Source organism: Nuphar pumila, chromosome 4 (genome assembly GCF_984573655.1).
Source record: "Nuphar pumila chromosome 4, dmNupPumi1.hap1.1, whole genome shotgun sequence".
NCBI classification, from domain to species: domain Eukaryota; kingdom Viridiplantae; phylum Streptophyta; class Magnoliopsida; order Nymphaeales; family Nymphaeaceae; genus Nuphar; species Nuphar pumila.
The window spans coordinates 117,909,809-117,931,650 of record NC_143252.1 but is presented as its reverse complement, the minus strand read 5'-3'; the positions used below and the strand labels follow the sequence as shown (position 1 = coordinate 117,931,650).

The 21,842-nt window shown below is 37.3% G+C and overlaps 1 protein-coding gene across 1 annotated transcript in view; it reads right to left on the bottom strand.

Moving 5' to 3' along the window:
- LOC149840780 (lysine-specific demethylase JMJ705-like) overlaps positions 1–21,842 on the bottom strand; it is a 52,125-nt gene that overhangs the window by 7,602 nt on the left and 22,681 nt on the right. Inside the window, exons 4-6 of the mRNA XM_090003327.1 lie at positions 20,392–20,542; positions 15,876–16,573; positions 1,334–2,218 (exon numbers count right to left, since the gene is read on the bottom strand). Of these exons, the coding sequence (XP_089859453.1) occupies positions 1,334–2,218; positions 15,876–16,573; positions 20,392–20,542 (1,734 nt within the window). The remainder of the gene's footprint in view (positions 1–1,333; positions 2,219–15,875; positions 16,574–20,391; positions 20,543–21,842) is intronic.

Here is a 21,842-nt window from a genome sequence, read left to right as displayed (position 1 = left end):
TTAGTGGCTTTGTGTTTGTGCACTTTTGTTGCCCTTTTAGTGCCATTGTGTTTGTGCACACCTTGTTTCATTACACCTCCTACATGGCTATTACTAACTATGGTGGAATAAAATAGTAGTCATTGCAATCAGTTATATTTTAAAGGTAGCTTTGAGCAGTCCAGCTAGCTACACATAAAAGTAATAATAATCTTATTTGGTTATGGATAGAAATACTAAAAGTTTAATGAGCTAAGCTTATCTCTTTTGTTCAATGCAAAACAATGGTAAGAGGAAAAGACCCACTCTAGGAACATGTTGAACAAGATTCACAAAAAGTATTGCAAATATTGCAGGATGAATAGATTAGAAGCATTACATGCTTTAAGTTTTGTTTATCAAAAGAGGGTAATGATATTAAGCCATGTCCTCAAGTGCCTGATGATGTTCAAGCACCAGCAATGTGTGTTACCAGTGAGCTCACGAAGAAAAATCCCAAAAACAAAAGCAAGATTAGCTCCTCTGTGGTAACTAATAAAGGAAAGGATGTTAATTCCTAGATACACATATGTAGTAACTTACAAAAAAGAAACCTTATCACCTAGTCACAAATAACCGCCTAACTTGTCAATAACCATATTAGCCAACTATGTTTTATGGCTTTGCAAAAGGAAAAAAATTGGGCATTCATGATCTAATCAAATAAAATAGCTAAACTTCCAACATTTATTTGTAAAATACATTGATAAGTTATTCATAAATGAAGAGCAAAAAGGCAATTTCATTCACTAAGCAACCATTTGACATGGACTAGGAAAAAACTTGGCCAGCTAATGAAATAACTGATAGGGTCAGTCATGTGTATATAAACATAATTCACTCATCAATGTGTGGTATGTATGCACACACATCAGTGTGCATGTATGCAATAACACATTGAAAATTATACAACACCCCTTGGTTAAGGTATAAATCTTTCACAAATTCAGTTATGATTCATCAAATTGACCGGCATATTGAAGAAATTCTTATCAGAAAATATTTAGATGAAATAGATACAATCATGTCAAAATGATGAAATATATTATAAGCAGTAAATCATTAGAATGATATACCAAGAAAATAAAATGTACAGAAGTACATCCTAGATGTAATTGAAGACCATATCCAAAAGACGAAATAAATTGTAAGCAACAAAGACGTTAGAATGATAACAAGAACAAAAATATACACAAATCCACCATCAATGTAATTGAACACCACGAACAAAAGATAAAATAAATCATAAGCAGCAAAGCATTAGAATGATATAAAGGAATAAAAATTTATATAAATACGTCATACTATGGGTCACCTGGATGGCACAATAGCACTATGCGTGCTCCACCAATTGGCTCAAGTTGCCTTTGGGCCTCCACAGCATGTTCTAGACAGAAAACATGCATTCTTGAAAACTCAACATTAGAACCCTGAAGGTGCATCAGTTTTCCTTCATTGCCTAGCATATCAAAGCTCCTAAGTTGTGTTGCTTCAACAGAATTTTCATTTGGTATACGATCAGAATAGCTTCTAAAAGTTGAATCCAAATCTTGAAACACTTCACCATTTTCTGCAGTGTTGAACTCTCCACATAGCCCAGTAGTTAGTTCACCTTCATTGGATGAATTGCCCATTGATTCCTTACATGGCACCTTTTTATCAGATGTCATCATGTTCTGGCATGTTGCCGTCGAGTCATAAATATTAACTGAAGAATTTGACTCAATCTGCACAAAGTTTTCCAAGCCTTCCCTCGAGGGACATTCTGAATTATCCAGTTTCTCCACCTTGACCTCTGAGATTTCAGTTACCTTCTCTGAATCACCTTTAACTTGACAAATTTCAGCAACAACTTCATCTTGAGGAGATTTTAAGACATCTTGATCGAATTCTGAAGCAGTTTCACCATGGTGTGATGGGCTTTTCATAAGTAGATTATCACTGCCAACTGGAATTTCATCAAGAGAATTAGATCTTAAAGACAAAGTATCAGAAGCACCGCCAGATGCTGGGTTTTCAGTATGTACAGCAAACTCAATTTGGTCAACATCCTCCTCAGAATCTGATGGGTCCCCATAAGCGACAGCCAACAGATCAAGTGCAGACACACGGTTACTGCCTAGGTTCTCAAAAACCAGATCAGCATTTGGTTTGGTAACAAATTCAGCACAGTGGATCCTGTCATCATCCTCATTGATTCCTGCAACCCAAATAAATAATCGTATCATCATATATTGTGTTTAAGAACAATCAATATACAACATGAAACACCATGCTATGATAAAAAAACATCCACAACCAGGAAAGAAAGGTAAAGAAAGCTCTTCTGATTTGTGGTGTTATCGTGCATGTCAAAATTAAAATTTGGCTTATCACTTGTGAATTTGTAACTTCTTTTCAATTTTCTGGCATGTCATCAGAGAAGTAAGAATCCAAAAGGTAATAGGAAATCATAAAAATAGAAAAGTAAGAAAAAGTACGAAAGAATATCAACTAGGTGACGTATAAATAGCTTTGACATTGCAATCAATAAATAGTAAACAAGTCAAGTAGTATGAAAGTACCGAATATAATTAAAATTTGACAATAAAGAAGCAAACATGAACTTTCAACTCAGACTGTCACCCACACCACTCAGAAAAAAAGCCAAAAGTAATAGCACAAGCAAGTTCACAATTAAACCTTTTGTATGCCTTGTTATAGCCATTATTAATTAACGCCAATAAGGGTATAAAAAGTTGGCGCATTCTAAACACACCCCTATCTTACTTACCTTCATAATTGGTCTGTTCATCTCTAGCCCTTGGTGCCATAGAACTTAATCAAACAAGCTATATTTCCAGAAGGGAAAACGAAGGAAACAAAATCAATTTTCAATATTATATAACATCCAATTAGTGGATGTTAACTAGTTCACCACATCTTTCACCCCCAAAAGTCCTGAAGTACCATAGTGAGTCCTGAAATTAGATTTCACCACCAAGGGCATTTGAATACATCTAAAATGAATATTAAAATATCTGTTATATTCCACAAGTACAGCAAACAAATGTGCCTGTTAATTGAAATCTGATTAATTAACTCTAGACTAGAGGTAACGATCGATATTTGGAACCACCATGGTATTTCAAAATATGTAAGAGGAAAAAAAAATGTGTGAACTTGTTAACATTGACTAAAGGTCTTGCCAGGTTAACCACATCTTTGTCTCTTAAAAATTTTAAAATATCATATAGGCTTTGTTACAATCATTTTATTGTAAGAGCCAAGTTTTACACAGCTTAATCATCCTAGGGTGTTTCGGTGTATTCACCAGGTATCTACTTTTCATATCAAAGCAGCCTCAAATGTCAAGGTTCAATTCCTAAAAGGGGGTGACCTGGGGAAAGGGCTACCGTAACAACGCTAGATACACTAAAAAATGGAAAAAACCATTAGAGTTGAGACCAGACTGAAAGCCATCCCAATGTGGGCCTCAAAGGATGTCAGTAGCAGAGTGATGTTTTGTTACATCCCTAGTGGTTTAAGCACCTAGCTTTATACATCAATCTCCCCAAGACTTTTTGGTGCATTTGTTAGGTACCTAATAAGTTACTAATGTTAACCATCACCACTTATTAACAAAATTATAAAGTAACACATATATAGATATTGCTCATATTTCTAAAGTAATAACTGTTAAGATATACATATACGTGTGTGTATATATATATATATATATATGTATATACATATACATATACGTATATGTATATGTGTTTATTGTTAACCGAAATACCCATTAGGGGTATTTCAGTCTTTTCTCTGTAATAGGTGTCAGCCCATTAGGGGCTGACATTTCTGTATTTTATTTCATATATTTATTTTTTGTCTTTTTCTTTTTTTCACCTTTTGTCTTTTTCAGATTTGATGGGACAGCTCCATATACCTGTTGGAGCTGCCCCAACAGCTATATTTATGACCATTGGGTGCAGCCCCAACAGCCATATGGAGCTGCACCCTATTGGCTCCATTGTATTATATATTGGCCTCTTGTGGCCTTGTATTCTCAACTCATTTTTGAGTGCTTCTATGCAATAACAAGTTTGTAGACCCTTGTGTGGGTGGTTTCATGATTCAATCAAGTATTTTTACTTGACTGAAAGTGTGTTCTTGCATGTGTATCGGATTCAATCCACTTCATTACATGGTATCAGAGCTTTGGTGGTCCAAAGGCAAGTTTTTTGAAGAAAGTTTGTGATAATATCAAGAAGAGAATCGTACGCTTAGGGGATTCAACAAATCGAGGATTGTTGCATCGGGGGAAGCGTGTCATCTCTCAAATAAGTCTTGTATTTCACTTTTTTTTCTTTCCTCTTCGTTCCCTACCCTTTTTCTTAGCCTTTTAAGGAAATGGAGAATGAAAGAGTGGTAATGGTCTCCATTCCCGTACGCCTAAACGATACAAACTATGTGATGTGGGCATCCATAGTTAAACACAAAATATGGGAGAAAAGGATTATGGGGCTTGGTGGACGGTACTGAAAGAGAACCCAAGCTCATTCTTACGAAAATTGAGAATGGGAAAGAGGTTGGTCTTCAAGAAGAGGAACTGGGTAAAGTCGTTTCCGATTATGAGAAAAAATGGAAAGAGTAGAGGATGGGTCACTCCAAAATAATTGGATGGCTCATCAATAGTGTAGACATCCACAAATGTTCTAGTTTAGCGAAATTTGATTTCGCCAGTGATGCATGAAAATATCTTAAAGACATGTATAGTCTTAAAGATATTGCACACATATGCAATGTCCAAAACAAGGTAAGAACCATGACCCAAGGAGAAATGAATATTAGAGAATATTACAACACACTTTCTCTCATTTAGGATGAATTGACTCTTCTTGAGCCAAAATGGCATTGTCCTCAAGATGTAGAACTCCATGAAAATCAAATTAAAACGGAGCATTTCTACCAATTTGTGAATGGGCTTAGGCCTGAATTTGAGGGAACTAAATCGGCTCTCTTTCATAGAGGAGGTGTGCCATCCATAATTGAAACTCTTGAAGAATTGACTATGGAAGAAAATAGATTGAAGAAGCCATCTGCTTCAAAGGATGAAGAAACTGTGCTTGCTATGTCAAAGCCCGGTAATCATACTAGGAGTTATAAACCTCCTCACTTTGTGAAAAATGTGAATGGGAGAGATCCTAACTATGAGAGGAATGACAAAAAAGGTGGCAAAATCGTATGCTATCATTGTTATGAACCGGGACACATCAAGCCGTTTTGTCTAAAAAGAAAGAAAGATCACCGAGATGATAAGAGAGTTGCTTCAGTGGAAAGAAATGATGTTGATGACTTCAAATGCATTGGGTCCCTATCTTTAACTCAATTAATGGAGGCGCTACAACCAATGTTCAAAACTCAAGCTTTTCCTTTTCTGGGCCGGTCGTATCCACCAGTGGTGACCCTGGTAAGACTTCTTGGATCTTGGACTCCGGTGCCTCTTTTCATATGACTCCAAATGATTCAATATTATCTGAATGTCATTCTAACTCAAATGATTCTTATGGTTCAACCACCGACGGAATATCCTTAAAAATTAAAAGTTTTGGAATCTTTAAAAAACAACCAAACTCACATACCAAATATTAGGGTTGTGCAAAAATTAAATTTGAACCTTTAATCTATTTCACAAATTACAGATCATGGTTGTAAAATTTTATTCTAACTCCGCCTATGTAGTTATACACTGCCGGTCCCAAGCCCGGATAAAGGAGGAGGGTTGCGGTAGGCCTGTGACAGCCAGCATAAAAACTTTGTCATATCCTATGAAAATGAACCAATATGAGAATTTCGTTGGGGCGTTCCCTACTGAGCGACGCGCTGTACTCTCTAGGCCCGGAGGCAGTGATAAATGTGCAAGGGTTGCTAGGTCGTCGCCCAGAAGCGACGCGTCACACCGGCGCCCGGGTGTGGTGTCAAATAGGCAAGGGTTCCCTCACTTTGTTGGACGGGTGGGGGTAAAGAAGTTAGTCCAAGACCATAAAATTAGGTTAGCCACTTGGAACATAGGGTCTTTAACTGGTAAGTTGGTAGAGTTAGTAGATGTTATGTGTAGGAGAAAGATTGATATTTTATGTCTTCAAGAGACCAAATGGGTAGGTGAGAAAGCTAAAGTGATAGAACCTTGGGGATATAAGATTTGGTATACAGGAATAAATAGGAATAGGAATGGAGTAGGGATTGCTATGAGTCGTCAGTTTATAGATAATGTAGTTGAGGTCCGTAGGAAGGGTGATAGAATTTTACTTATTAAATTAGTATTAGGTACGGATATTATTAATATTATTAGTGTTTATGCACCTCAAGTAGGTTTAGATGATTCCATTAAGCATCAATTTTGGGAAGATTTAGATGGAGTAGTACAAGAGACATCTTATGGAGAAAAGCTTTTCATCGGCGGTGACCTTAATGGACATGTAGGCATTAGTAGGGATGGATTTGAGAATATCCATGGAGGCTATGGTATAGGAGAAAGAAATGAAAGTGGAGAAAGGATTTTAGATTTTTGTTTGTCCTATGATATGATCTTAGCAAACACTTGGTTTAGGAAGAGGGAGTCTCACCTAGTAACATTTAAAAGTGGGGTTAATACGAGTCAGATAGATTTTTTCCTACTTAGAAAGAGAGATAGGGGTTGTTGCATCGATTGTAAGGTTATACCAGGAGAAAGTGTAGCTACACAACATAGAGTCTTAATTTTAGATCTTAGAATTAGACAATGCCGCAAAAGGGATAGATATAGGATAGATCCTAGAATTAAGTGGTGGGCACTGAAAGGAGCTAAACAAGGAATGTTTGTAGAGCAGGTAGTTAAGGAAGTTGATTGGTGTCTCGAGGAGGATTCAGAATCAATGTGGAATAAGATAGCGGGTGGTATGAGAAAAGTAGCTAAGGAGGTATTGGGTGAGTCTAAAGGCGGTGCACCACTAGGTAAGGATACATCATGGTGGAACGAGGATGTCAAATTAGCTATTAAGGTTAAAAGAGAGTGTTATAGAAATCTAAGTAAGAGTCGTGATAATGAGAATTTGGAGAAGTATATGATAGCAAAGAAGGAAGCTAAAAAAGTTGTTCGAAACGCGAGGGCTAAGGTATATAAGGAGGTTTATGACAAGTTGGATACCAAAGAAGGCGAGAAGGATATTTATAGGCTTGCAAAGATGAGAGATAGGAAATCGAAGGATTTGGGTATGGTTAGATGTATCAAAGATGAAACACAAAGGGTTTTAGTCAAAGATGAGGAGATTAAGGAGAGATGGAAAGATTATTTTGATAAGCTATTTAATGATAGTCATGCTCAAGATCTTGGAGACTTCTCCATTCCTTTTCATGAGATAAATCGTGACTTCATGCGCAAGATTCAAAAGAAAGAAATTGCAGAGGCTTTGAAGAAAATGAAATCAAGAAGGGCAGTTGGCCCAGATGGTATACCTATCGAGGCTTGGAAATGCTTGGGAGAGAAAGGTTTAGAATGGTTGACAAATCTTTTTAACTTGATTTGGCGAACAAATAAGATGCCTAATGAGTGGAGGAAGAGTACTTTGGTGCCTTTATATAAGAATAAGGGTGATATACAAGATTGCACAAACTATCGTGGTATAAAACTCATGAGTCATACTATGAAACTTTGGGAGAGGGTGATTGAGTCTAGGTTGAGGAAGGTTGTCATGATATCGGAGAATCAATTTGGTTTTATGCCTGGAAGATCAACTATGGAAGCTATACATCTTCTTAGACAACTTATTGAAAGATATAGAGAGATGAACAAAGATTTGCATATGGTTTTTATTGATTTAGAGAAGGCATACGATAGAGTACCTAGGGACGTTCTCTGGTGGACAATGATGAAGAAAGGTGTTTCTCTCAAGTACATTAGTATAATTAAAGATATGTATGAAGGAGTAGTAACCAATGTCCGCACTTGTGGAGGGGTGACAACCAATTTTCCGATAACGGTTGGGTTACATCAAGGATCTGCTTTAAGCCCTTTCCTATTTGCGATAGTGATGGATGAGCTTACGAGATCAATTCAAGAAAATGTACCGTGGTGTATGTTGTTTGCTGATGATATTGTTTTGATTGATGAGTCTAGAGCTGGGGTTAATGCTAAGTTAGAATTATGGAGACAGACATTGGAAGCTAGAGGTTTTAAGTTGAGTAAGAGTAAGACTGAATATATGGAATGTCGGTTTAGTAAGCAACGAAGTAGTGATGGGAGTGTAGTGAAGCTTGGTGAGCAAGATATACCGGTGAATGATTATTTCAAATATTTGGGATCCATCATTCAAAAGTATGGAGAAATTGATGGAGATGTAAATCATAGGATAAAGGTTGGGTGGATGAAATGGAAAAGTGCTACTGGAGTGCTGTGCGATCGTAGAATGCCATTGCGGTTGAAGGGAAAGTTTTATAGGACGACTATTAGACCCGCTTTACTATATGGTACGTTGGGCTGCCAAGAGACATCATATTCAAAAAATGAGTGTAGCTGAGATGCGGATGCTTAGATGGATGTGTGGAAATACAATAAAAGATAAGATTCGGAACGAAGAGATACGTAAGAAGGTAGGTGTTGCACCCATTGAAAATAAGATGCGAGAGAATCGTTTACGGTGGTTTGGACATATTCGGCGAAGGCCTAATGATGCTCCAGTTAGAAGGTTGGAGAAATGGGAAAATATATTAGTTAAAAGAGGTCGGGGTAGGCCTAGGAAGACTTGGATGGAGATGATAGGAAAGGATATGAATGCTTTGAACCTCACCGAGGACATGGCGTTGGATAGAAATGATTGGAGGAAAAGGATTCATGTGGAAGACCCAAAATGAATTTCTTTTTTGGTTCATATCGCTGACCCCAATTGTTTTGGGATGAAGGCGTAGTTGTTGTTGTTGTTGTTGTTGGTTGTAAAGTTTTATTCTCTTTTAATGATTGTTTAGTACATGATCTCTAGTCCGGAAAGCTGATTGGACAAGGCCATAGAAGAGAAGATCTCTATGTAATGGACAATCTTTTTGTAATTTTGTGAAAAAGAAAGATATAAAAAATTGGCACAAAAGACTAGGACATCCTAATGTGACCAAATTATTAGAATATGGATCGGATATGGATCCAGTAGAGGATCCATATGGTTCACGTGTATGTTTATATTGTAATGTAATATACATTACTAACACAGGGCAGTTTTGTCCATGTAAAAGAATTGTAAACCTATTTATCTTAATGATGTTTTAGTGCAGCCACCAAGAGAAAAGATTGTGGCTGCCGATTCCCAGAAAAGAACGAGTTCACTTCTCTCTCCTCTCCCCTTCTATTCTTTCTCGGTTTTCTCGATAAAGTCTGCCAATCAGAGGCAGTTTTATCATGGTATCAGAGCGACGCAGTTTCTGGGCGTGAAAAGTTGTCAAGACTTTGCTCCGTCAACGTGAAAGGTCGGCTTCCACTCATCGTCGACAGGTCACATTATTCTTTTTCCTTTCAACGTCATCATCTGTCTTCTTCATCTATTTTCACTTGCTGAGTTCCCCTATCGCAGATCTGAAACATATTCAGATCTGCTGTTGTCCCTTCTTGTTGCATCCTTCCTTTCATGCAAAAGTTGAGTTCCTTTCTAGTTTCATTCTCATATCACGTGATCTGCCTAGTCACGTAAATCTGGTTCCATCTTTTCCTGCAAAAGACCAGACTCGCTTTTCCTCTCATCTGAATATCACGTTACTGCTGGTCACATCGTTTCATCGTTTTTGGTTCCATTCATCATTTTTGTTTTTCCTCTCGTATTCTTTCCTTCTCCACCTGTTTCTAGTTTTCATTCTTATATCACGTCTTTTTTTTTTGGTTTGGAATATGCCTGTCACGCCTGCCCCATTCTCGTTCATTTTACCTGCCCGAGCTCTAAATCTACTGGTCACACCTTCCCCTTTCCCGTTCCTTTCATCTAAATATTATCTCAGTTTTACTGTGAGTTTCACATAATTCTGAAATCATATTTAAGATCAGTTGTTTTCATCTCCCATTCATTTTCTGTAAAGTTTTTTTTCTACACTCACAAAAATATATTTCTCTTATCGTGACATTGTTTTCTCTGTGCCGATTTTTGTCAACTTTGCCAGTTTATGATAAAACAGTCAAGTTTCAGCCACTAGTGTCTTTCTGTTTAAAAAAAAAAGATTTCTGTCAACAAACTTACAAATGGATACTTCAGTCAATTCGGGTCTTTCTTCCAATTTCCTGGGGCAGCTAGTTTCGGAAAAGCTAACTACAAACAACTATCTGACTTGGAAACGGCAAATTGCCCATTTTATTCGAAGTCAAGATCTTTCAGGTCACTTGGATGGCTCCACTCCAATGCCTCCAGAATTTATCACAACCGAAGCCAAAGAGGACGGAGGATTGTCGAATATTATTCGCAATCCTGCATTTGTTACTTGGATGAAGCGCGATCAGGCCCTCGCTGCGTACATCACTTCCACATTGTCACAAGAAGTATTGATTTTCATTCCTGATGATTGCACATCTAAAGTTTTGTGGGAGGCTTTAGCTCAGACCTACTCTCAGATATCAGAGGCTAAAGTGTTGCTTCTTAAACGTGAATTTCAAATGTTAAAAAAGGGGGGCAATGAGCATTATTGAATTCTTAAATCAAGTCAAAAGCATCACAGACCAATTAGCCATGGTTGGGTATCCAATGCCAGATAAAGAAAAGGTGCAGTAGACACTGAATGCCCTGGGATCAGAGTATCATGTTTTTGTTACCTCTTTATTATGCTTGCCTACGTTGCTCAGTTTTGAGAAATTACGTACCAAACTCTTTCAGTACGAGATGACTCTGAAAAAGCATGTCTGATGCTTCAACAGGACAATCACCTATGCATGAGGTTCTTGCCACAGGGATGATAGTTGATCGTGCACGAGGAGGACGTGGTAGAGGCAGGGGAACTCCAATCTAGGGTGGACGTGGGTTACTACCTACACCAAATTCCACTGTCAGTTTTTCAAAGAATGTTCCCACATGCTACCAGTGTAACAAACGAGGTCACATCAAAGCCAACTGTTGGTTCAACCCACAAAATCGAAATAGAATGCCAAATAATAGAAATGTTGCTACATCAAGAACTGCAGGTACATTTCGGGTTAGTGATGATGCTAAGGATCTTCTCTTATCTGCGATGGCCAACTTAAATCTAAAACAGAATGATGCTGGAATATGGTATGTTGACTCTGGGGCAACAACTCATGTCACTGGCAATACATGTAAGTTCTCTACTTTGACTCCTTATTTTGGTAAATCTAATATTGTAACTGGAGATGAGACTCGTCACCCTATTTCAAACATAGGCAACGTCCTCATTCCTTTGTCTGAGTCATCCATTCCTTTATCTGATGTTGTTCATGCACCAAATATAAAGAAAAATATTGTTTTTGTTTCTAAGCTTGTTGACTCTACCAATTCATCTGTGAAATTTACTCCTACTTCTGTCTTTGTCAAGGATCTTCAAACGAAGGAGATGTTCGCTAAAAGAGAGTGACGTGGAAACATGTATGTCTTCAATGAAGATCCAGCCTCCAGTGTCCTAAAGCCCAAGTCTGATCATGTCTCTAAAACCATCCTAAGTATATCCAAATGTAATAAGCCAGATCTCTAGCATTCTCGTCTTGGTCATTGTGGTCAAGTCTTTATTGAAAAGTTAGTGTCCAATGATTTTCTTTCAGAGTCTGTTTCACCTTCATTGAAGGATAAAATGTGTCACAGTTGCCAGGTCTGCAAAAGTCATGTACTTCCTTTTCATCAAATAAATAAAAGAGCTTTCATGCCCTTTGAGATAATATGTTCTGATGTTTGGGGCCCAGCCCCCAATCCTTCTTCTTCTGGAAGTAAATATTATGTATCTTTTATTGACAGTTTCTCTCGTTTTACCTGGATATTCTTTATGAAACACAAATCAAAGGTTTTTCTTATTTTCCGTCACTTTCATGCCTACGTTAAAACTCAATTCTCCCAAAATATTCAAATTCTCCAATGTGAAGAAGGTGGTGAGTATTCCTCCAAAGAATTTTTAGATTTTCTTCAAGATAATGGGATACATCGTAGAGTTTTTTGCCCATACACTCCACAACAAAATGAAATTGTTGAACGTAAACACAGACATATTGTGGAAAGTGCAATGAGTATGATGCATGGTTGTAACTTGCCCATTAGTCTTTGGACAGAAGCTAAGTTATATATGTATGTTCTTTTAATTCAAGGACGCGGTTTCGCGATCCTTGTCCTGGCACTTTACTTTCTGTCTTTTGATTCAAAGACGCGGTTTCATGATCCTTGTCCTGTTTACGTTTTTGTACTTTATTTTTGTTGCCTCGCGCTCTATGCGCCTTGGTCTTGTGTTTGACCTGCTTGTTGTTTATACTCTTACTGCTTTACTTCTTGCCTGCGTTATATAAATTGCGATCATGCTATTGTTCTATTTCGCAGGTATCTTTAGAGATTACTGGCAGTTTTTGAGCTTGTTTTGAGTGCTTCCTTGTGGTCCGTGGCTATCAGCCTGGCCGCATCTCTTGGCAATAATATGTGATGCTACGATGAGTAGCACAAGATGGATAGGCTTTATGGTGTGCGAGAAAGCATAATTGTGGACATTGCATTAAATGATAATCATGCGCCTTCACAGGCAAGATGCTCGAGTGGGTCGAATCGATCAGAGCATGTAGAGCAAGGCGATCATGAAGAAAAAACTCCTCATCGTGCTTGTTCGGGACAGTTCATCAAGAGAGAGGATGGATGGTACAAAACCTCCGATGGACAGACCATTAATGGCTATTACGGGCAAAGGTCCGACCTCCCCAGTCATCGGAGTTAGGGGAAATGGCATTACCATAAGTATCCTAGGTGGTAGTCGCCCGACACTTCTGCAGAAGTTGGATGCATCCTTGGGCCCTGTTTTGCCTTTGGGAACTTACTCTCTTGGCCACTGGTCTTTCCTTATGAGCGGACTCAATTAGTCCTTCGGGGTATGATAAAAGACAGCATAATGAACCCCCGAATGGATTTTGACAGTTTCTACGTTTTATACATTGTGCGTACCCACAATGATCAGATAATAATCAGAATACAATATGGCATGCTCACAACTGTTCTTCGTTCTTGCTTTTGACTGCCTGTTTTACCTTGCCACTAGCTTGCTTGAGCTCATGATGATATACTGATTGGTTTTGCTTTTCACATGTTTACTGCCTGTTGTATCAGTTTCTATCTGCTTAGATTTGAGCATGCTTTAGCTTAGTTGTTGTTCATTTTATTCTTTTCGCGCACCTACCAGTTTTTAGGACTGACCCCATTTTTATGGGTGTAGGTGACAGGTAGGCTCTCCTGACAGGCGGCGGTGCAATGCTACATGATCCAAGCTTCACCTCGCTCGGCGTTCTGGCTGCTTCTCTTTTGGGGGTTTTTGTACTTATGTTGATAAGGGTGGATGATTTCCCCCTATTTTGTATAAACTAAACCTTTTTGTAAATAAAATCTTTTCTATCTTTTGTTAATTGCTTCTGGAATGAAAGATTGCAAACTAATATTTACTCCAAGTGTCTTGGAGAAAAAACTTGGACGTGATGAAGGGGGCATTTTCGATGTTCCTACAAGATATAGAAGTATTGTGGGTATGCTTCAATATCTCACTTTTACTCATCCTGACATTGTTTATGCAGTCAATCAAGTTTCTCAGTTTATGCATTGTTCTTGTGTGAATCATGTTGAGTCTATTAAAAGAATCCTTCAATATCTGAAAGGCACTCTTGGCGATGGGCTTCGTTATCGAAAAAATGATAGAGATAAAGATGTTTTAACAGTTATGGCCCTTTCAGATGCTAATTGGGCAGGAGATCCGGATGAAAGAAGGTTTGTCTCTGGCTATTATGTTTTTATTGGAAAGAACTTGGTTTCATGGAGCAGTAAAAAACAAAAGGTAGTGACTCGATCCAGTACTGAAGCCGAATACAGGTCAATGGCGACAACATCATCTGAAATCATTTGCATTAAATATCTATTGTCTTATTTATATCAACAGATGTCAAGTTCTATCATGTTTTGTGATAATCAAAGTGTGATCAAGATATCTCTCAATCCTATTCAGCATAGAAGAACGAAGCATATAGAGATAGATCAACACTTTATTAGAAGCAAAGTTGAAAGTGAGGAGATTTCTACTCAATTTGTTCAGAAGTAGGATCAAGTTGCAGATTTGTTCACAAAAAGATTAAGGAACGGATTTGGTACTTAAAGGGAAAGTTGTTTATTGTTCTTACCATGAACAACTTGAGGGAGGGTATTGAGACGTGATCTATTGAATCTGGATCCAAATCCAAATCCAATAGATCACATCTTAATACATGCACGAGGGAGGATCGAGTGCAATGTGATTGCAAGTGTTTAGTGTGTTGTTGAACCCTATCACCCACCATCTTTGGGATACAGCCTATCAGTTGTAGGGCCCAACAACACATGGTGGGTGACGAGGTTGAGCAGTACACTTGAAGTGTGCAATCACATTACACCATATCTCAATTCTGCATGCACCCCCCCCCAACACGCACACACCCATACCTTGATAGGATTCTAACACTAATTGGAGTGGAAAAGGTAGGAAATGGTGAACTTGAAAGAAATTTGGGAAAACAAGGGGCCCCCTAGCTTGGAATTGGAATAATGGAAGGCAACAGAGGCTAAGTGAGGTTTATTCTCCTAATCTCTAGGGTGGGACCTAGAGATCAAGAGCAAATTCTCCTCAATTAGAGGTGAAGATCCTCCCAAAGCTAATCTCAAGAGAGAAGAGCTCAATTTGATTATGATTCCAAAGGTATGAGCCATACAAGATCCATCACCTACTTATAGAGTGGTGTGGCTAAGTCCATGAGATTGGGATCTCAAAGCCCCTAATAGATCCAATCCAACAAGTATCAAAACCAAACAATAAGAAAACCCAGTTACAAGTACTTGCAACTCGATCCAATTACAAAGCAATGCCCAAAACCTTAATACAAGCTAGGTCGTCCCTTGGAGGTGTGTATGAATCATACCCACACGCACACCCACACATGAAGGCACACACATACTTTATTCATTTATTTGTATTTATATTTATATATATATATGATCTGATAACATCCACAACCTTTTGTGGGTGTTAATGAAATGGTGTATATATATATGCATGAATGTATTAATGTATGTATTAAGGGATAATGTTTGCTACCCTTGTGGGTTCCAAACCATCTATTCGAAAACTCTAAATTTCTCTTTTTTTATTTTTTTGCATACCTGACACTCCAGATATGATCTATATGTTTGGTTTAGTAGAAATCAGCTCATGGTTCATGTTCTTCTGACGTGTGTGTCAGATTTTTAAAAGGTTGAAAAATCAATGGCCTACAATGTACCGAATTTTCAACCCTCACAAAATCATATTTTTATGTTGAAAAAAAAAATCCAAGAGTTGATTCCTATTGACCATGGTGAACACTTACATGACGTCAGATTTGGTCAAAACATACTAAGGGATTTGGAACCCATGAGAGTGGTCAATATTTTCCCTGTATGCACAAAGTGTTTGTGTGTGTGTGTGTGAGGGAGAGAGAGAGGGAGGTGGAGAACGCTATTCTTAGGAGACTGAATTATATTTTATAGCAAATACTGAGTGAATAAGAAATTTGAAACAATATGGGAACTTCAAAAAACTAGAGAAACTTCTTGTCAATTAAATTATATATATATATATATATATATATATATATATATGACATGTATCTTTAAAGCAAAACTTACCACAATGAGAATTCATATCTAAATTATTCCCATCAACTGCATGTGTACCACTTGTTAATCCAGAACCATCAATCTGCCCAGTCAAATAGCTGCAATCACGAGACAGGTTTCTGACAGCTAATTCTGAAGGTTGAATAACGGCCATGCAAGCAAAACCTAAAATTCCACAAGTGACACAAGAGAAAAATCCTTGATCAAGCAGCAAATCACCAGAAGAGGAGCATTCCTTTCCATAACTTATGCGGAGAGACTCTGAACTTAAAGAGTGCATATCTTGCATTTCACATTGAGCATACTTAACAGCACAGGGCCTATTCCCCTTGCCTATAGGCTCAGATTTTCCTTTCAGCAAATGGGAACCATTAACTTGCCTGTCAAGCATCATTCCTTCAGGTGTAGTATCGCAGGAAATCTTAGTTACTGATTCAGGTGCTTCTTTGGGGCTGCATAAACCAATGGGCAGCCTAGATTTTACCTTTCCTTTAGGTCTGTCATGTAATGTTGAGCATACAGAAATGTCTGAATCATTTGGAGGAAGTAGAAGGCACATTGATCCTTTACTATAGAGGATATAAAGCAGTTCATTGGTTTGAATTACATTTTGGACAAATAGCTCTCTAATCATTGATTCTCCTTCGCCTCTTTTCTTATCTTTCAGCCTTGAGCTTCGTGGCTCTACCGGGATGCTTGTTGGAATCCTGCAACCCAAGAATAATGTCATTAACAAATAGTTTCTTGTAAAGATCCTTGTAGAACCTATACTATCATATTTCACCTTATAATTCCACTTGGTAATCAAAAACATCTAAAACTCATAATAGTGCACAAGTGGGAAAATAGAACAAATCTGCCATACAGTTTAAAGATCTGAATCCAGTGATCACAGGTCAAGCACACCAACCAATAATGAGAAGGAGGAGAAAATGAGTCACACGAGCTTGTAAAATTTAAGCTACTTCCAGCCACCTCCATAGCTGTCTTTCCTATCATGGCATGACCATTAAGTCATGTACAAGTGAATCATGCAAAAAAATGCAGAAGCCATTTGAAAAAAAAAAGCTATATGGTATTAGCTAGTTAGCTGTGCCTCTTGATCCGTCAAGTATATCATGGTCACTTTTTCTTCATCATGTATAGCCTAAGTCTGTATAGCATAAAGGTTCAACCATTAATGTTTTCTCAATAACAATTGAGATCTAGTCTGCTGTTTTCTCCAATGTAAGAGTTGGCATCATAGTCACTGCTAACATTTCAAGATTTACGCATTTCTTTACAAAAGAATAATATTATCTTTAAGCATCAAAAGCTTCTCTAAACAAGTCTTTCATTATGTTGTCATTACTAGTGCCTAATGTTTCAAGCTGATAAAAATGCTGCTAGTTCTGAGTGTTTTAAGGTTAGGAGGGATTAGGAAGAAACTATGGATACATGAACATGCCATATGACCCAGTGTACCCATAACGACACTCTCAGACACGGGTGCGAGTACTAAGGTGGCACAGGTACATTTTGGGTCTGTTCGGATCAGGTCCATCTAAGACCCAAACCCGATACCAAAGTTTTTTTCCTTTTAATGCAATTTGACGCTCCATCAAAGGGTTCAGAAGGAAGAAGAGGGCGGAAAAAGAAGAGAAGAGGAAGAAGGAAAAGAAAAAGGGGAATAAGAAGGAAGAGGAAGAGAAGAGCATGAGAGAGAGAGAGGTACCCACCTCCTTCTTCTTCTTCACGTTCTCCTTTCTCTTACTCGCAGGGAGAGAGATGGTGGGGACTGTTGGGTGGGGTTTATGAAGAAAGAGAGAGAGAGAGAGAGGCAGTAGGGTGGGGGTTACGAAGAAGGGGGAGTTACAAAAAGTTTGCATAAACAAAAAAATATCTCAATACCCCCTCCCATGCTTCCATTCTTTTCTTTTTTTCTTCAAATTACATTTTAGCCTTTCTTATATTCAAATATCACATTCTTCCTATGGTACCTGGACACTCCATTTTTTTGTTTGTGCCCGTGTCGACACGTGTGTTCCCGTATTGACAGGCGTCGACACCTGGACACACTATTGTACCCTCCGTACATACAAGTTTGTATTCAATTTATAACTTATAATTATATTTTCAGTTTATAACTTTATATTTTCATTATATAATATATATTTTAGGTATAACATATATATTTAGATTATATTCAGTTTATTTTGAATTTATTTTGTATTTATGTGATATCTAATATATATACATACATACATATATATATATATTATATAGCTGTGTACCTGTACCACAATTTTTTGGAATTCCGTGTTGTACCATCTGCACTCATACCGTCTGTACCATGGTTGCCAGTTGAGGAAGGTAAGTGGTTTATGATATGAACAACTGTATGGAAAGCTTCCAACCATAATCCATATGGCGCCCCACTCATGAGAATCATGCTCAATGCACTTTCTACAATATGTATATGTTTTCTTTCCACAATTCCGTTTTGTTTGGGAGTATGTAGGCAAGATTTCCTGTGATGACATGGTCAAGTAAAGTCTTAAAAGACATGAGAACAGAATTCTCCCCTTCCATCACTTTAAAAATTGAGAATAGGAAGCCAAAATTGATTTTGAAAGTACATGTGAAATTATTTGAATACACCAAACACCTCTGATTTTTGTTTCATAAAGAATATCCAAGAATACCTACTGAAATCATCAATAAATAAGACATAATATTTGCTTGAGGAGAAGGAAGCAACCGATGCAGGTCACCAGACAGATAAAGAAAGAAAGAGGTTAAGAAAGAAAATAACAATATCATGTCCGATTAGGTCAGATCTGATAATGACAACAAGAGGAAGAAGATGAGGGAAAACAATATCAGACCTGTTTTGGGTTAGATATGATTTGGAGGAAGAAAAAAAAAATTCAAAAAATGGACCAAAATGACCCTGGGTGCGTTGACCACACCCAGGGTCGGGTTGACCGAGTCCGAGCCGCACCCGTGTCGGTGCGTGTCGACGCGGGTGCGGCGACCTTGGAGCCGAGTCCGTGTGACATAGATTCTCCCCTACATATGTAGAAGATAAAGAAGTGAAAAAAGGCCATCTTAATTTCACTGAAAATCTAAATCTAGATGATGTAACAAAATGTCAGTCATATGCAGTTAGATATATATAACCAAACTAAAAGGGCTTTTTGAAGAACACATCCAGTTACATGGTTCATTGCAGCCAGGTATGCATTTCAAATATGATATTATTATATTTAATTATGTTTTTTGTATTATGAATCTTATTCTTATGAATTATAAACCTATGACCTTTTCTTCTTCTTTTGCTTATGTTATAGCTGCTAGAGCAAGAACAAGGAGCATGAATCAGAAAGAGGAAGCGACCATTTCAACACAAGACACGAACAAGCACATCTCAGTTATTTTGCCAGAAAAAAGCAACAACACACACACACACACACACACACACACACACACACACACACACACACACACACACACACATATATATATATATATATATATATATAGAGAGAGAGAGAGAGAGTGAAGTGTATCTTCCAGACCATTTATCTCCCAGGCATCTTTAAAAAACATATTTGGGAAAGTTTTCTGCTTAATCCAAACCTGTAGATGTGTTTATCATTGCTTATTTACTAAAACCTATGCTTTGGATTGAATCAATTTAACAAGAATTCTTGATTTTTAGTTAATCAAGTTTAAGCATTTTTTATGTTTAGATGTGGTTTTAGCTCAATGAAAAAATCAACGGTATAGATTGGACCAAAAACCTGTAGATATGTTTATCATTGCTTATTTACTAAAAACCATGCTTTGGATTGAATCAATTTAACAAGAACTTTTTATTTTTAGTTAACCAAGTTTTTGGTGCAATATATAAGTTGATTTTTTCATTGAGCTAAAAACACATCTAAACATAAAAATTGCTTAAACCAATACATGTTTTCTACTAAATAAAGCATAGATATCACATTTATGGGTTTAGATTAAACAAAAAACACATGCAAGTATGTTTTCTAAAGGGGTCTGGGAGATAAATGGTCTGGAAGATACACCTCTCTCTCTCTCTCTCTCTCTCTCTCTCTCTCTCTCTCTCTCTCTCTCTCTCTCTCTCTCTGTATATATATATATATATCAGAAATGCTTCTTCTAAAACCCTACACTCTAACAAATGAATTGCTGCAACTTAACCAAACATGTAGGATGCAGTCTTATCTTTTCCTCAAGATGATTCACAAAGACTGGTTAACAACATGATAAAGTAAACATTATATACTCTTTACAAATCATAAAATCACATATACTAGTTATAGAAAAAAAATTATTCCAGGAACAACCAATATGCAATAAATCCATTGTATCTTAATCACTTGAGTCACTGAATGGCATCCATTAAATTTGAATATAACAAAAATTGATGAGAAAACTGTTACAACTCTGAATCATTTCCATCAAACAAGTATAATGCACATAGAAAACACGAAAAGCATAAGGGAAAAAGCTCAGAAACCTTGAAGATGAAGCTAAAGCAAAGGTGTAAAGAAGTTGAAAATGAGACACCATAGGTGGATGATTGATTGAGGCTCTACGAATGGCAGCTTCTTTGGCTACTGTTAGCCATTCAGGAGTTGCAATATTTGCAGCCTCTCCACAGTTAAAACCTATCACAAAAATAAAAGGTTAATTGTTAGAATGCTACTAACTCCAGACTCCAAGGTCAAGCCTCTGAAACTCAGGGAAACATGACAAATCTATCTCAAAAATAAAATGTTAATTATTATAATGTCCAACTCCATATTCCAAGGACAGGACTCTGAAACAGAAGGAAACATGACAATAACTTGCACCACAGACATCAAATCATGGATAAAAAGGTTAGGTGTGATTTATTCTGTTATCTGCAAAGCCTATGGAAATGCTAAATCTAAAACATAGTGTAGTTCAATGAACAAAATTATTAATATAAGAGATAGATTTTAAAAATCATGATCATTCTGATTAATTTTATTCAACATAACTATGTGTGGCAGAGGCACAGCTTTCTCATGGCAAGTCTATGTGCCTACGTTCTGAGAAGCAGGCCTTAAAGCTTTCAATTTTACAAAGTGATTTGAGGAAGCCAGCCTTGCATAGATTTGAATTCATTTTATTCATGGTAGAGAACAAGGTAGCTCTGATGAAGAATCTTCTGGATATGGCATATGAAGCTGACATTGGAAAGAGAAAAGAAAGACTGAGGCATACATATCTTTTTCTCAAGATACAGTACCAATGAATTCCCAAAAATAAATAATGTAGGTATTTCATCCTAGCTATCTAAGATAAACTTATCAATTGAATCAATTATCACAAGGGTTCTAACTTCTAAGTGCATCTCACAATGCAGCACAGTTGCTTCACAAGCAAGAGGCATGGAGTTCAATTGCCAGCTTGATTATCAAACAAAAACAAGAAAGGAAAAAAGAAAAGAAAAAGAAAAATTACTGCTTCTCTAATAAAATGCCATAAATATTTAGGGTTAGACACAGATGACTCCTTGTACAAAAGATGGGAGACGTGTCTAAAAATGGCCTTGGCCTAAATACTTGGTAACTCGATACTTGAGCCAGACAAAGTACAAGTGGACATGGAACAATAATAGAACTTTTTATGAATAAGAATATAAAATGCATGGAAAGATAACATACAAAATTTAACCATCTAAAAGTACATGCTAGTGACAGCAGAAAAACTACAAGAAACCAGAATTAAAACATGCTTGCCAAGCATGATATAAGATGAAACCCCCGTCTAATGAGCAATCGTGTTAACCCAATCAAGGCATGCCGCATGTCAAAACCAAGAAGGAGAACCACACTAACGCTACACATTTTGTGAATACAAAAATCTCCAGACAGTCCTAGTCACCAATATAACGCAGCAATACTTTTGAATTTGTAGCCTTGCAGGCTTTTCCACATC